General features: G+C 45.4%; 2 protein-coding genes across 2 annotated transcripts in view; both read left to right on the top strand.

Moving 5' to 3' along the window:
* Positions 1-16,940, top strand: part of INSC (INSC spindle orientation adaptor protein) — a gene marked incomplete at both ends in the record, with an annotated part of 298,722 nt that overhangs the window by 141,727 nt on the left and 140,055 nt on the right. The gene's annotated exons all lie outside the window — the stretch shown is intronic.
* Positions 7,228-15,814, top strand: CALCB (calcitonin related polypeptide beta). Its single transcript, XM_081098075.1, has 5 exons — positions 7,228-7,293; positions 8,335-8,429; positions 8,683-8,835; positions 14,526-14,710; positions 15,352-15,814. The coding sequence occupies exons 2-4, from the start codon at positions 8,344-8,346 to the stop codon at positions 14,683-14,685; spliced, it is 399 nt and encodes a 132-aa protein (XP_080954201.1). The 5' UTR covers positions 7,228-7,293; positions 8,335-8,343; the 3' UTR covers positions 14,686-14,710; positions 15,352-15,814.

Here is a 16,940-nt window from a genome sequence, read left to right as displayed (position 1 = left end):
AGTGCAGCCAGTGTGTCTCAGTCGTTGAGTGTCAACCTATAAACCAAGAGGTCACGTTTGATTCCTGGTCAGGGCACATGCCGAGTTGAGGACTCAATCCCTAGTAGGGGGTGTGCAGGAGGCAGCTGATCAATGATTCTTTCTCATCATTGATGTTTCTGTCTTTCTCTCCCTCTCCTTCCTGTTTGAAACAAAACAAACAAATAATCCAAATCATGATCCTGAGATCCTGACTATGAGAATCTTATAGCCAACTGGATATAAATAACTAATATGCTGATATGAATGTAGAATAACTAAAAATGATGGACCAAGAACTTAAAGCACAGAAGTTGAGGGTCAGCAGATGTGGAGGTAAATGGCCCTGCTAACTCAGGCCCTTATTCAGGGCACAGCGGTGTGACTGATGTTCTTTAGATGATGGCTGTGAGTCATCCAGAAAAGGTTAAGAGGAGAAGGTCATGCATTTTAAAAGGGTTTCCATCCAAAATGGCTTTTAAAAAGGTGGGTTTTCCATGTAAAGTGGGTTTCAGTTACCTGAAAATTTACTTTAGCAAAAACTTATTTTTGGGGGGAGTGTTAAGTGCAGGAGATTTTACTCTAATTAGCTTTACAAGAAAGTTTACTTCCCTTGCAGTGTGGAACAATGCTCTCAGAGAGGGAGGAGAGTCAATTTGGGTCTTAGGAGTCTGAGCCAAAAGAGAATTTTAATCATTTCAGAGGAACCCAACCTGAGTAATTCCTTGACGTCATTCACTAAGTCTGTCCATCTCTCAGAGTGACCAGCTTGGGTCTGGGCCACCATGCTTTGCTCATTCTCTGGCAGGCACAGACAACTCTAAAAATATTCTCTAGAAGGGACTTCTGAGGGTTAGGTGTTGGCATCTCTACTTCTCTGGGGTTTGGAGAAAGAAGCCTTCAGAAAGGTGGCCTGTGAAGGGGAGTGGGACTTAGAATTAGCTGACGTCAAATGCCCAATAGATTGAGTCTAATTGGAGGGCTCTGCAAAGAGGGTCTGTATCACCTACCCTTCATCCTGCCTTCTTAACTGGTTTAGCAGAAGAGAAAGCCGTGCCAAAACATACATTTCTAGTACTAGGTCTAGTAGGGCAGGGAAAGCCATCAAGAAGCAAGGACTCTAGTCAAGCTCAGGGCTCTAAGCAATTGGTTGCCTCTGTTGGTGAAGTTATAGAACAGCTTGAGAAATGGAGTGACTGCAATTCTTTAAAAGGAGTAGTCAAACCCAAGATTTCCTTCTAAGCCATATATAGTTATGTGACAGTCCCTCCTGGCTTCACGAAAAGACTAGAGGATTACCAGAATGAATGGTAAAATTGTCAGCCTCCTTTCTTACTCACTGGCTTATACTCCACCCCATCCCCACCCTACTGAACCACACTGGAGATTGGAGGACTCCTTTTAGGGCAAATGAGAAGCCATAGAAAAGGCTTGTAGTTACTCATATTTTGGGGTCCCCCTAAGAAAACGGTGAGGTTGTTTCTCATCTGATCATTCTATATTTAGGCTCATTGATGGACAACTCGGCTATCCCCGTTTTCCAATTAGTATTTTGTTACCATGCTCTTAAACATAAACCTGTAGCCAAGGCAAACTGTGAGGAACAAAACAAGGAACCTATGTTTAACAGCTCCAAAGAGCTAAAAGATGGTGTACCCACTAAAAAACACAAGAGTCCATAGAAAGTAACACAGAATTTTAAAAAAGCCTCTTATAAATTAAAAATATGATGAAAAAAATAAAAAAAACAATTTTAAATTGAAAAAACCCACCACCTCCCAGAAAGTTAAACCAGAGAGAGAGAGAGAGAGAAGAAATCACCAAAGAAATAAAGCAAGAAATTTCCTGAAAGTGAAGGATATGAATGAGATTGCAAATGTTATGTCAGTGTTCAGAACAATAAATAAAAAATAGTCCACACCAAGTCACCTCTTCATAGTATTTTAGAACACCAGTGAGAAGATTCTGAAAGAGAAGCAGAGGGAGAGAGATAGAAAGACAGACAGAGATCCTATGCCAGATTAAGAACAAAGGGAAATATATTTCTAACAGTCACACTTGATATAGAAGACAATGGAGAATACTTTTAAAATTCAGAGTGAAAATATGTTCAACCATGAATTTAATTTCCAGAAATCTATCTGTCATGTAATGGTGAATGTACTCCACTGAAGTGAGAGAGTAAAGGAAGAATGAGGAACAAATAAAATCTAGTTCAGTGATGGTGAACCTATGATACGTGTGTCAGAGGTGACACACGAACTCATTTTTTTGGTTGATTTTTCTTTGTTAAATGGCATTTAAATATATAAAATAAATATCAAAAATATAAGTCTTTGTTTTACTATGGTTGCAAATATCAAAAAATTTCTATATGTGACACAGCACCAGAGTTAAGTTAGGGTTTTTCAAAATGCTGACACGCCGAGCTCAAAAGGTTCGACATCAATGATCTAGGAAAAGAAATAAACCAGTGGTAGGCAGAAAGGAAATGAAGCAAATGCAAAGAGAAGGAATTACTAACCATAAATAAAACAAATGTACAAGAAAATGCAATCAAAGTATACTTTGTGGCTCAACTGGGAATAATATTTACATGATCTTAATAATGTAAACCCTGAACAAACGGGACTACATCAAACTAAAAAGGTTTTGCACAGCAAAGGAAATCATCAACAAATAGTGAATGGGAGAACATATTGGCCGATACATCTGATAAGGGGTTAATATCCAAAATTTATAAAGAACTTATAAAACAACACCCTAAAAAGCCCTGAACAATACAATTTAAAAATGGGCAAAGGACTTTAATAGACATATGAAAAGAGGCTCAATGTCACTAATCATCAGAGAAATGCAAATTAAAACCACAATGAGATATCTGCCTGACACCTGTCAGAATGGTTATCATCAATAAATCAACAAACAACAGTGCTGGTGAGGATGTGGAAAAAGAGGAACCCTCCTGCACTGGTGGTGGGAATGCAGACTGGTGCAGTCACTGTGGAAAGCAGAATGGAGATATCTCAAAAAACTAAAAATGAAGCTGCCTTATGATCCAGTGATTCTACTTCTGGGAATTTATCTGGAGAAATCCGAAACACTAATTTGAAAGAATGTATGCATCCCTATGTTCATTGCAGCGTTATTGACAATAGCCCAGATTTGGAAGCAGCCAAGTGTCCATCAGTAGATGAATGGATAAAACAGCTATGGTACATTTTACACAATGGAATACGACTCGGCTGTAATAAAAAATAAAATTTTATCCTTTTTTCTGTCTTTAAACAAAAAATACCTTTTTTGCTGTATTTCATTTACCATTTAAACTATTTTAAAAAAATATGCTAAGTGAAATAAGCTAAGTCAGAGAAAGACAAATACCATATGATTTCACTCATATGTGGAATCTAATGAACAAACTGAACAAGCAAAATAGAGACGGTCTCACAGAGAGCAGACTGACAGCTCTGAGGGGTGGAGGGATTGACCAAAAAAGAAATAAAAGAGAGAAAGAACTCACCCATAACAGTGTAGTGATTGCTGGTGGGTTGGCGGGGGTGGGAGGAGGGGGATAAAGGTGGTGGCAAAAAATAATGTAAACTCTGAATATCTATTTGACAAACGAATAGATGATATGACTATATTGAGAGGGTGTGTTTTATTTGGGAGAGGGATAGGGATATGTTTTATTTGGGTATAGTGTGATATAAAAGGACTCCTGTTAAAAACATCATGGTAATCTAAGCAGTAAGAGCACAGGAGGGTTTTGTTTTGTTTACTGTGAACTGCTAGTGCCTAGAACAATGATGCTTGGCACACAGTAGGTCTTCAATAAATATTTGTTTGAATGAATGAAAGTTTCCCCTAAGCAATATTTCTCCTAGGAAATTTGTAAAGAAAACACAGTAAGTTAAAGTAAATAAAAATAGACTTCAAAAGCTGTAGTGCCTGGAATCTGTTTTTTTCTAAAAATTTAAGAGGACCATTTTCAAAATTTAAAAGTAGTTACATTAAATAGTTAAACCCAGCATCAAAATATTTGAGATTATTCAAAAGGAAAGATATTTCTGGGAAACTATTCTCTGTAAATTCTTATGCTATTTTGATTGGGGGTGCCTTGAAGCTCTGAACAGTTCCAGGGAAATCAAAATGTAATTTTCTCAGGTTAGAAAGTAAGTTATTTTATTGACTTTTTCTTCCATCACTCACTAATATAATACAAGGATGGGTTGAGGAAAACTGCCCTGTTTTGCTTTTCAAGTTGCTAAAGAAGAGAAAAGAATCTCTTGGTACTTCCTCTCCTATTAAATTCCAGAAAGTTTTCACCAGGACATAAATTCCTTTTATTAAATAGATAAAAAAAAAATCTTTGGATCAACTATTTGCTCTTCCATCTAATGAATCTAAATTGAGTCTGCAGCCCAACTCAACTTGGCTGCAAATTTACTGCTGACTCTTACTGTAATGAACCCATGGAACTGTTCATTCATTCATCCCCTCTTTTCGCACATTTGCTGTGCACCTACTATGCGCACTAGTGGAAGAAGATTAGGTCAAATACTTCTGGGTGCATCTGCACCCCAGAAGATATTCAAAGCCTAGAATCAGGTGTATTTGTGTTCAGATGTCTCTGGGTTGGAGGTGCACTCTTACTGGTCAGAGGGCAGGTTTCCTAGTCTCTGTGGCCTTTATAGAAATTTGAGCCTACTTTTCCTCAAACAGGATTTCTTCTGGGGTTGTGGGCCACCCAGCACTCCTCTTTGGAGAGCAAGGCACAACCAGGGATTGTGCCCTCAGGGCTGTCAGTCCAAACATATCAAAAAGGTCTTAGTGACATAAAGTCTCTGGAAAGGCTACCAGCTTTCCCGTGCTCAACCCCAAGGGTTCAGAGTTCCTCCCAAATTCACATGTTTGGGCCTCTGGGACCCCAACCCCACTCCTCCTGCACTCCCTGCCAGCTTCTCTTGAATGCAGCGCCCCTGATAACTTCCTGGAGGTGAAGAAGTTTGGGCTCTAGGGTCTGAGGCCTTTGGGACCTTTTTGTCCACCCGCCCTTTCCTCGACACGCCAGGCGGCCCAGCTGTTTCTCAGTGTCCCCAGAGCTCTGTGGAGCAGGGTGCATGCTCTGCCAGACCCAGAGCCAGGGACAGAGGTCCTGGAAGAGGCGGTGTAGAGGGCAGAGACTTAGTGCCTTCCAGCTGCGCCTGGTCCTTCAGCAGCCCCTTTCCCGGATCGGAAATGGGGGAAGGGGCACAGAAGTCTCCCCTCGTATTTGCAGGGCTTTGGGAGGGAGGGCCTAATAGTAAAGGCCGCTTCGATGTCCCTGATTACATCCCAAAGCGAGCTCAGTACCTTGGGCGCAGAGAGAAATCCCGCTGTGCAGAAGGAAGCCCTTGGGGAGCAGCGCTTTCTGGTGTGGTTACCCAGGCCCTGGGAGGGAGTGCCCTGTCCTGCGCCAGCCCCCAGGCAGGTTCCACGTGTCCGGCAGCCTTCCTCGGGGTAGGGGCGGCTCTGCCCAGTGCAGCCTCTGAGCACTCTGCCTGCCACAGAAATCGAGGCGCGGAGGGCCCGGACTGACATCTCATGAACTCTGTTCTGACCCGCACAAACGCTAAGGTCCCACGAGCCTCTGGCTACTCCCTCCCCGCCCCGCGCCTTCGGGCAAGGCTTGCCGAGCTCAGGAGGGATCGGCGGGCGCATTCGGGGGCGCAGCCACTACTCCAGGGCAGCCCAAGCCCCAGATGGTGGGTGGAGCTCCCTCACTTATTCTGCATGACTTCTACCTCTGGCCCAATCTGTGTGGCCAGAGCTGGAATCTTTGCGCCCTGCCCTGAGAACCAGGCTTTCCTCAAGGGAAAGGGAGAGGCCGAGTCCATGCGCCTGGATGGGCGTGTGCCTGTGTGAGTGCCTGGGGGACACTGTGCAGCGCGGTGCATCTGAAAGCGCCCTTTGCCCCAAGCAGAGACTCGAGGGAGTGCTTTCGGGTGCCGGCGACATTGGTTTGGGTGGGATGCGAGCGCTAGTTTGCAAACAGCTGATGAGGGCGCATAGGTTTCAGCGAGCGCTGGCTTATCCGGGAGGCGCTTGTGTGTGTGTGTGTGTGTGTGTGTGTGTGTGTGTGTGTGTGTGTGTGTGTCCGTGTGAGCATGCGACTGCGACAGGCAGAGCGACAGGCAGAGCATTTGGCTGGGGTCCAGGGACTCGAGTGCGGGACGGGAAATGGCGGGGAGCGAGAGTGCGCGCACCCGCCCGCCTGTAGCTGAGCGGAGCGCCTGTGAACTTCCGAAGGGCACCATTGGGCTTACAGTGCTCACACTCTCCTGGGGGCCCCCTTAGCAATCTAGCGCTTCAGGAAAAGTGTGTATGGGGGGAGACAGGTAGAGACGGGGCGCAGGTGGTCCCGCCCAGCAGTTTAGCAGACAAGCCAGAGGTGCAGGGCAGTTGTGTGAGCCGGGTTAGGGGGATGCTAAACTCCACCTCTGAGGACTAGGGGGCTAGAAACTGTGAAGGCTGTGCCAGTTTAGTCCCTTCCCCAGTCCTCTCCTCTTCTCCACTTCTACCTGTCCCAGAGGAGTGAGGTGAAGGAGGCTTGCCTGCCAGACTGGAAATAAAACTTCTTTGTGGGGGCGCAGGGCGCGCGGGGTTGGGGGGGGTACCCTGGTGTGTGGGGGGAGGGAGGGAAGGAAACTGGATGCCATAGGAGCGCTCCAGGTGGTCCAAAGAGATCAGTCTCTCAAGGCCCCTCTCCCCCAGGATCCCCTCCCTCCTGCGCCTAGGGCTGTTTCAGCTGAGCACCAGTTAGAACCAGGACTACTGCTCAGCCCCCTGGGGGCTCAGGTGGCGGGCTGGTGGGACTGGAGAGGCAGGAGGCAGGTGCAAGGCTAGAGTTCAGGCATCTAGAGGGTGAGAAAAGCTCTGGCCTCTTACTTTTGGTGACGCCAAACCCCCGATTTGTCCCCACTTTCTGGACGTCAAAGGCTCTCCAACCTCTCCCAGCCCTCAAGCTCTCCAAGCAATGACCTCATTGCAAAAGACAGTCTGAGCGGGTGGCTCCCCTCCCTAGTAGACCGGTGCGGGGAGGGGAGCAATGACGCAATTGGAGCTGGGTCGGTCCTGGCCACTTTGGATTGGCCGCGCAGGCTCCTGGGGAACCCCTCCCACTATCACTGGAATAAGAGCCAAGAGCTCCGCTGGGAAGACACCCACAGCAGGCTTTGTATCCATCCAGGGGGACCAGCTGCTGGCATTCTCTCCTGCAACTCCAGTCGCCAGGTGAGGAACTTCCCACTCCACCCTAATTTCCTGCTTCTGGATTAGTTCATCCAGTTTGCTAGAACTGCCTGCCTGCCTTTCCTTTGCCTCTCAGGGCCATCTCCTCCCATCTACAGCCAGGTGCTCCTAGCTCCCTGTCCCCGTCCAGGGAGGGCGGGTGGTTGGGACTGGGCAGTGCATTATCCTCAGTAACCACCAGTGGAATCCCCAGCATCCCCAGGGATTCCCTGGGGATGCTGGAAGCTCCACCAGCCCAGAAGGGTGGGTCTGTGGGCCCTGCATTGCTGCCCATCCTGCATGCAGGATCCTGCAGGAATTTGGTCTTTGGGATCTCTGTCCTCAGGGACCACATTTGGTTCCAGGGACTGGGAGCCCTGAGCCTTCCTCTGAGGTGCCTGCAGCCTGCCAGTGTTTCTGGGGCTTTGGCAGGGACCTGAGGCAGTGCAATTGGTGAACCAGACAGTGGGCTCAACTCAGGGTGCTGGCACCCAGGATCTGCTGCCAAACTGCCCTCCAGCACAACCTGAGACACCAGTAACTGGCAAGTTAGAAATTTCCCCCCAAACCCAAACCCAAAGCCTCAGCGCTCTCTTCCAATTTGCCCTTCCATTTTCCTCTCCCAGAGTTAGCTGGAAGTTCAGCGAAGGGGAAGGGAGCTCCTAGATTTCTCAGCCCTGAGGAGACAGAGATGCAGTCTACAGCAGGGTGGGTACGCACCTGGTTTCTGCCAAGGGCAGAAGGTGTGGGTTTGTGTGCATGGCCACCTTTGTGGCTTCTCTCTGGCTTCCCGCAGAACAGAGCCAGAATTCTCCCAGTCCTCTCCCAGGACACTTGTTTCTGCTCTACCAAGCATATTCACAGCAGTCCATCTAACAAATGAATAGAAGCAAGCAGATTCACAGCAGCCTGGCTGGCAAACGAACAGAACCAAGGCATGAGGACACAAGGCAGTTGTGGCAGAGGCAGGACTGGGACCTAGGTCTGCAGGCTCTAGGCCAGGCTTGGTCTTGGTGCAGCCGTAATGTTCTTCTCCTTTTACAGAGAGGCATCATGGGCTTCGGGAAGTCCTCCCCCTTCTTGGCTCTCAGCATCTTGGTCCTGTGCCAGGCAGGCGGCCTCCAGGCAACACCGCTCAGGTGAGAGGGCCTGAAGCTACTAGCCTCTGCCCCTGGATCGGACAATTTCGTGCCTCTGAAGTCACAACAGTGAGGCTCCCAGTGAATCAACACCCTCAGGTGGACACTGGCCCCAAGCCCTGTGGGCTAGGAGTGGGGAGAGAAGGACACGTTTTCAGGGCTTGCCACAGTGAGCAGGAAGCCTGGCTGCTTATCCTGGAGAGAGGCCAGACAGGGACTCAGAGCCTGTATTGGGTTTGCTTCCCTTCCCCAGGTGGGCCTTGGAGAGCCTCCCAGACTCTGAACTTGCTGCACTCAGTGAGAAGGAAGGACACCTCCTGGCATCACTGGTGAAGGCCTATGCACAGAGGAACACTAACGAGCTGGACCAGCCTGAGGAGCAGGAGACGGAGGCAGAGGACTCCAGGTAAGGCTCCCCACTCACCTCGGCATATCCAGGAGGAAAAACATCTGGCCAGAAGTCCAGTAGGCTGTCCTTGTTCACCCGGCTCTGGAGCCCGGGCATTCTCATGCTCCACAGAAGACCAAGGTTCTGGGCAGCTGGAGGGATTGTGGTTAGACACATTGAAAAGATCCATTCCTGAAAGCTGTTAGGAAAGGAAATGAGGTGGTGTGGAATCACTTTCTCTGGGAATTGGTCTTGCTCTACTGAGGAGACTTCCCAGCAATGGATGAATTAAGACTGGTCAGTTTGAAGCCAGCAGATCTCAGGATGTTTTAGAAATGTAACCGGTGTGTTGTTATCTCACACCTGCAAGGAGCCTTCATTGCACATTTGCAAGGTGAAGCCAAAAGCCTTGCAGAGGTTGGGGTCACATAGAGCAGTGTCTGAGTTAGGTCTGGGGCCTTTACATGTGTAGGATCTGTGAAGATGTGTATGTTTGTCATGAGGCTGGGGAGAGCACCCTTCCCCAGCCCCACCTCCCTGTTGCACCCTGAGCTTGGAGCACTGCCTGGGCAGAGGTATGAGTTGCACTTGCACTTGCTCTGAGAAGCGCTCTGCAGAGCATGAAGGCCTGAGCAGAAAGATGACCCCTTCCCCACTGCAGCCCTTCCCCACACTGCGCTGACTCAGCAAATGTCTGAGTTCCCTTACTGGAAGATGTGTGAGCTGTCCTTCTGCCTGCCCCTCCCGCTCCTGCTCAAATACCCCCCTCCCTGCATGGCTGCCCCTCACTGGGGGCCAACCTGGTGCATGGTATTGTCTGGCTTGTCTTCCTTGCAGGCTGGACAGCTCTATCACTAAGCCGTGCAGTAATCTGAGTATTTGTGTGCTGGGCGCATACTTGAAGTATCTGAAGAACTTTCATATGTTCTCTGGCATTGGCTTTGGGGCTGAAACACTTGGCAAGAAAAGGGATATAGCCAGTGATTTGGAGAAAGACCGCTACTCCAGTTTTGGGGTGCCCAAGGATTCCAAGTGAAATCCCTTTTGATTTCCTTTCTTGCTCCCATTGATGAACTTAGTGCATGCAGATTTCACTCTGATTGCTTCTCAAACTGGTATTGGTAGCTTTGCTCATGACAGAAAATGTTGGAGACCTCAGGATGGAATGAAAGAGAGCGGGACTCTTAGACCAGGTGAGAGATAAGAGAGAGTAAGGGAAGCTTCTTGAGATCCTAGAGGATATCACGGCAGAGTCCTCTGGTTTCTGCTTTATCCCTCAGCATCAATTTTGATGAATAAACCCATTTTCTAAAAGGATGTACACTGTGATGGTCATTACTCTAGTCCATGTTGAAGACTTGAAGGTGCCCAGGGCCTATGGTTAAAAGAAACTTTAGCCTGAGGACATCTGGATGCAGGGCTTGGTGAGTGTTCCCTGGGAACCAGCTCCAGCATCAAGAAAAGGTGTGCTGCCCTAGCTGATTTGGCTCAGTGGTTAGAACGTCTGCCTGCAGACTAAAGGGTCCTGGGTTCGATTCCAGCCAAGGGCATGTACCTCGGTTGCAGGCTTGATCCTAGACCCCAGTCGGGGCTCGTGTTGGAGGCAACCAATTGGTGTGTCTCTCTCACATCGATGTTTCTCTCTTTCTCTCCCCCTCTCTTCCTCTCTCTCTCTCTAAAAAAAAAAAAAAAAAAAAAAAAAAAAAAAAAAAAAAATCAATGGGAAAATATCCTTGGGTGAGGATTAACAAAACAACAACAAAAATTAGTTGCAATGTGGAATCTAAAAAAAAAAAAAAAAAAAAAAAAAGAATAGGTGTGCTGAAGCAGATAAGGAATTCTTGTAAGCCGTGTTCTCTGAGCCTCTTCCAGGTAAAACTTCAGCGAATTTTTATTTTCCCATGGAAAGTGGTTTCATTGGTGCTCATGGCTGGGGTATGGCTTCTGTATGCTTCTTGTATGTCCTGAGGTGAGCTAGGCCTTTGCCGAAAACTTCTTCTTGGTCCCAAAGAGATTATATGTAAGGGACAATACTAAGTGCAGGGTTTCAGCGTGTGTCCCATGGTTAGGAACTGGGTTTTATCTTGAAGGGCTCCTAGCAAAGGCTGCCAGGCCATTTCCTCTAGCAACTTTAGTAATTGCATATGGAAGAAACAATTATTCTCCGCCCACTCCCCCCACCCACATACTTTTTTTGATTTTTGTAAGGTATACATAAAAAAATTGCCATTTTAGTTTTGTTGTTGTTGTCCTTTTAAAAAATCTTTATTATTGAGAGTATTACAGATGCCCTCCTCCACAAGGTTCCTGTCCTGTCCCAAGCCTTCACTACCCTATTGTTTGCATCCATAGTTAATGCATATATGCCTACGAGATCTTTGGTTAATCTCTTCCTGGCCCCTCTCCCCCTTCCCTATGATATTTGTCATATTTCTGTGCTTCTGGTTCTATTTTATTTATCAGTGTATTTTGTTCATTAGATTTCTTGTTCATTTACTTTGATTTTTAGATTCAATTGTTGATAGATATGTATTTATTGACATTTTATTGTTCATATTTTTATTTCTCCTTCTCCTCCTCCTCCTTTCCTTCCTTCTCCTTCTTCTTCTCATTTTCATTCTCATTCTTATTCTTATTTCTCTTCTGAAAGAATACCCTTTAATATTTTATGTAATATTGGTTTGGTATGCTCCTTTAGCTTTTTCTTGTCTGTGAAACTCTTTATCTGACTTTCGATTCTAAATGATAGCTTTGCTGGGTAGAGTAATCTTTGTTGTAGGCCCTTGCTATTCATCACTTTGACTAGTTTTTGCCACTCTCTTCTGGCTTACAAAGTTTCTGTTGAGAAATCAGCTCACAGTTATATGGGTGTTCCCTTGTAGGCAACTAACTTCTTTTCTCTTGCTGATTTTAAGATTCTCTCTTTGTCTTTAATCTTTGGTATTTTAATTATGATGTGTCTTGGTGCGGGCATATTTGGGTTCCTCTTGTTTGGGGCTCTCTATGCTTCCTGGTTAAAGGGGAAATTTCCTGTCATATTTCTTCAGATAGGTTTTCAATATCTTGCTCTCTCCCTTCTCCTTCTGGCACTGCCATAATGCAAATGTTAGTATGCTTGAAGTTGTCCCAGAGGCTCCTTACACTATCTTCATATTTTTGGATTCTTTTTTCTTTTCTGATTGGGTGTTTTTTGCTTCCTCATATCTCAAATCATTGGTTTCATTCTTGGGATCCTCTAATTTACTATTGAATCCCTATATATTATTCTTTATTTCAGTCAGTGTATACTTAATTTCTGACTGATCCTTTTTCCTGTCTTTGAAATTATTACTAAGATCCTTGAAAGTCTCATTAAGTCCCTTGAAGCTCTCTTTAAGATCTTTGAGTAACCTTATAACCATTGTTTCGAACTCTGTATCCAGTAGTTTGCTTGCTTCCATTTCTTTCATTTGTGACATGTTTCTTTGTCTCCAAATTTTGGCTGCTTCCCTATGTTTGCTTCTATGTGTAAGGTAGAGCTGCTATGTCTCCTGGGATTGGTAGAGTTGCCTTGTGTAGTAGGTGTCCTGTAGGGCCCAGTGGCTCAGCCTCTCCAGACACCTGAGCTGGACCTTCTAGATCAGTGGTTCTCAACCTGTAGGTCGTGGCCCCTTTGGTGTTCGAATGACCCTTTCACAGGGGTCGCCTAAGACCATCCTGCATAACAGATATTTACATTATGATTCATAACAGTCGAAAAATTACAGTTATGAAGTAGCAATGAAAATAATTTTATGGTTGGGTCACAACATGAGGAACTGTATTTAAAGGGCCAGAAGGTGAGAACCACTGTCTAGATCAATGATGGCGAACCTTTTGAGCTCGGTTGTCAGCATTTTGAAAAACCCTAACTTAACTCTGGTGCCGTGTCACATATAGAATTTTTTTGATATTTGCAACCATAGTAAGACAAAGATTTATATTTTTGATATTTATTTTATATATTTAAATGCCATTGAACAAAGAAAAATCAACCAAAAAAATGAGTTCGCGTGTCACCTCTGACACACGGGTCATAGGTTCGCCATCCCTGGTCTAGATAAACCTCTGTGTGGGCTGTGTGCACAGTCTTGTTGAGTTGAGCCTTGATTGCTATTTTCATTACTGGGAGGAGTTGGCCTTCAGGCCAATTGGCTGTGAGGACCAGCTGCAACTACAGGGGAAGAGATGCTGTGCAGGAGTCACCCCTATGGAACAGGACTTGCTTCAATGGGGCTTTGGTGCTCACTGGGTCTGCCCCTTGAGTGTGTCCCCTATGCATACGTAGAGTTGTAATCTGGTATGGTCTGAAGTTGTCCACTGGGTGCACTGGCTCTGGGGCCTCAAGGGAGGTGCAAAGTCAGCCACTGCCTGGGGTCACCCAGCAGGAACTACAGAGAAATCTGCAGGTGGCTGCTATTTGTATTGGGCTTGGAACTGCCTAGGCAAGGCCCAGCTATGCAGCAAGGCAGGCTGGTGCTAGTGCTGGGTCTTAAGCCTTTTATTGATAGGTTTGGGGCATGCTGATGGTAGCTGAGGCTAGTTTGAGAGATTTTAGGAAAGTCTGAAGCCTGAGCCAAAACAGGCCATTTGTATAGAAAAATAGGTGCAAAAGCTTGTGTGGGGCTGCAAATTGGATGGGGCGGAGTCTCAGGGAATCACCAGGGCAGAGTGAACAGTGTGAGCTATGGTCATAGAAATTAAGTTATGGCTGCCAGTCAGCCTTGCAACATGGGAGGTGTCAGCATAGGAACAATGATCCCTGAAAGCACCCCTTCTGGGAGGAAACCGCCCCTGAGTTCTTGCTCCAATGCCAGACAATCAAATTCCTTCCTGTATGTTCCTGGATCCCCCAAAGCTGCCACCCAGTATTGGAGCCCAGAGGGAGTGTGGACAAGTAAATTCATGTGCCAGACCTTTAAGAGGAACTGCCTGGGTCTCTAGCAGCCTCCGTGTCACTAGCTACAATCCCCACTGGTTTTTACAGCCCCAAATTATGGGGACTTCTCTTCTTACCTCTGGAAACCTTGGTTGGGGTTCTAGTGTAGGACTGGAACTCCTTGCTTTTCATGGGAGGCCTCCACAGTGAAGATATCCCTCCTGATTAAAAAATAAACACCCACCACATGTGGGTGTTGGGCCAATTCGTTCTATGCCTCTGCCTCTCCTATCAGTCTTGATGTACTTTATTCTTTCCTTCTCTTGTTGTAGGACTTCCGTTCAGTCAGTTCTGAATGATGGTTGTTCTTTATTTTGGTTGTAATTTTGATGTGGTTGTGGGAGGTGGCAAGTGCCAGAGTTTACCTATGCTGCCATCTTGGTTCTTCCAGAAACACTTCTTTTTTTTTTTTTTTTAACATATATTTTACTGATTGCAGAGAGGAAGGGAGAGGGAGAGAGGGATACAAACATCAATGATGAGAGAGCTGCCTCCTGCATGCCCCCTACTGGGGATCGAGCTGCAACCCGGGCATGTGCCCTTGACGTGAATCAAACCTGGGCCCCTTCAGTATGTAGGCTGATGCTCTATCCACTGTGCCAAACCAGCTAGGGCCAGAAACACTTATTCTTAAGTGTTATGTTGAAGAGCTACAATTCTCTTTGAAAAGGTCCCATGGGGTAGGCTCCAGACTCCAGACTCCAGACTCTCACTAGCAGGCTTTCTCTTCTTTCTCCATCCTGCAAATCAGTGTCACTCACCAGAAGAGGTCCTGCAATACTTCCACCTGTGTGATCCATCGGCTGGAAGACTTTCTGAGCAAACATGGGGGAATGCTTAAGGAAGGCTTTGTGCCCACTGATGTGGGCCCCAATTCCTTTGGCCGTCGCCGTAGGGAACTTCAGGCCTGAGCTGCCAGAGGACTCCAGCAAGAAGGTGACTGCCTTTGTTCTGTTGGATGGGAGGGGAAGGTATTTGGAGTTTTTAACATCCACATTTTGAAACCCACTGGACCTGGTAGGTTCCTCAGATCCTTCTCTCCAATTGCATTCTTCCTCCTGAGGTAGTGGGTTCCTTCTGCAACTCAGCTTGAAGTCAGAGCACTAGGGCAGGCTGCAGAGGTGCAATTTTGTCTTTCTGAGAAGAGAAATGAATAAAAAAAAATGCTTGCTGAATTCAGCAAACCTTAGCCAGGCCACTCCTCATTAATGAACCTAGGTTCAGAAAGCCTTCAACCCTTCAGTGTTCACAGGTTTAGTCCAGAGGGCTATAATCATAACACTACTACTAATGTTCATAGTGATGGTTGAATTGCTTTTTACTATCATTTGCTTTAAAAGCCTGTTTATATCTCATATCCATAATTTATAAATGCTGTTTAGTTAAAGATGCACTTCTATAAATTAATGTTCTTTTTAGTAATAATTGTGTTTATTTTCTTCTTCTTCTTCTTCTTCTTCTTCTTCTTCTTCTTCTTCTTCTTCTTCTTCTTCATCTTCTTCTTCTTCTAGTTCTCATTCTTCTCCTCTTTCTCCTCCTTTTTCCTTTCTTTTTAACTTTTTTTTTTTTTATCTCAGGTTACAATGAAGCCGAACTCACCACTTCTATTAATTTCTGTTGACAACAACTTGGTGAGAAGACCCCAGGGAAGATATACATGTTTGCATCCAAATAGATTAAAAAAAAAAGCCCCTTTTTCACTCAAAAGGAATGAAATTAAATGCAAAATAAACAAATTCCATATTTGTTGTGCATCCTTTTTATATTTGATTCTACGTGCAATAAAATGATTACATCTCTTATCAGCTTATCCGGTAGCAAACTGGTTCTTTGAGAGCTATTCTGTTGTTCATACACCTTTGCCAAACCATAGGGGGATGTGAAATCACTGTCTCTTGTGGTCTCTGGGGTGATGCTATGCTTTGTTTTAATGGTGATGCTATGCTTTGTTGTCTAAGAGCCTGATTGTATAATTTATTTAAGGAAATGTCAATATTGTGCCATTTGTGAACTTCATCAAGATTAAAAACATATTTTGGATACATGTGTTTCAAAACCCTGGTGGTTTATTTCAACTTATTTTTTAATGTAACAATAATAATAGTTGACATTTTTTGAGTGTTTACTCTAGACCAGTGATGGCAAACCTTTTGAGCTCGGCATGTCATTATTTGAAAAACCCTAACTTAACTCTGGTGCCGTGTCACATATAGGAATTTTTTGATATTTGCAACCATAGTAAAACAAAAGCTTAAATTTTTTATATTATTTTATATATTTAAATGCCATTTAACAAAGAAAAACCAACCAAAAAAATGAGTTTGCGTGTCACCTCTGGCACGCGTGTCATAGGTTCGCCATCACTGCTCTAGACCATACAATGTTCTGAGATAGTGCTTTATACCTATGAATTCATTTACTCTCCATGACAACTTTATGGGCTAGATACCATTTTTATTTCCATTTCTCATCAGAGGAAACAAGCACTGAGAAGTGAAGTCCAAGGTCACACAGACTCAGATGTTGGTTTCAGGAGCTTACCATGGAAACCACTGTGCTGTATGCTTCCCAACTATGGCTCCTGATGCTTTCCAGATCTGTGAGCCATTCACTGACCTAGCTGCCTGTGAATATTTCTCTCTTCTCTGCGTCCAGCGCGGCCAGAGAGTGGTCCGGTTCCTGAGTAGGGGCAGCTGGGGATTGAGAAAATGGAAGAAAGAGACAGACACAGAGATGGAAGAAAAAAGCTGGGGCCAGGTGGGACTACTGTTCTCTGATGGAGAGACAGGGACAGGGACCCAGAGCCAATATAGCATATTTATTTTATACAGCAAAAAACAGGAAGTTTTACTAAAGGTCAAGACAAAGGAGATTATGTGCATTCTTGGGTGGGCCTGAGTCGTATTCATTCCTGGTGCTTGGCTGGATTTAAATAACAAAACCCACCCCCTGGCACCTGGACTGAAGGTCAAGCTGACAACACTCCTGCCTTTTGGCAAAGCCTGTTTCCAGGATGTGGCTTTGCTCACACCACTGGATTCAGCTGACAATAATTAAAGAAATGCCCATGTGCCTTCCCAGGTGCTCTCTACAGCCGCCTCACGTGATAGACCATCAGATTTGAAGACAAATGGAAAAATTTACACACATAAACAACCTAATCTCT

This window comes from Myotis nattereri (genome assembly GCF_964212035.1).
Source record: "Myotis nattereri genome assembly, chromosome: 9".
NCBI lineage: Eukaryota > Metazoa > Chordata > Mammalia > Chiroptera > Vespertilionidae > Myotis > Myotis nattereri.
This window is presented reverse-complemented; position numbering and strand designations above follow the sequence as displayed.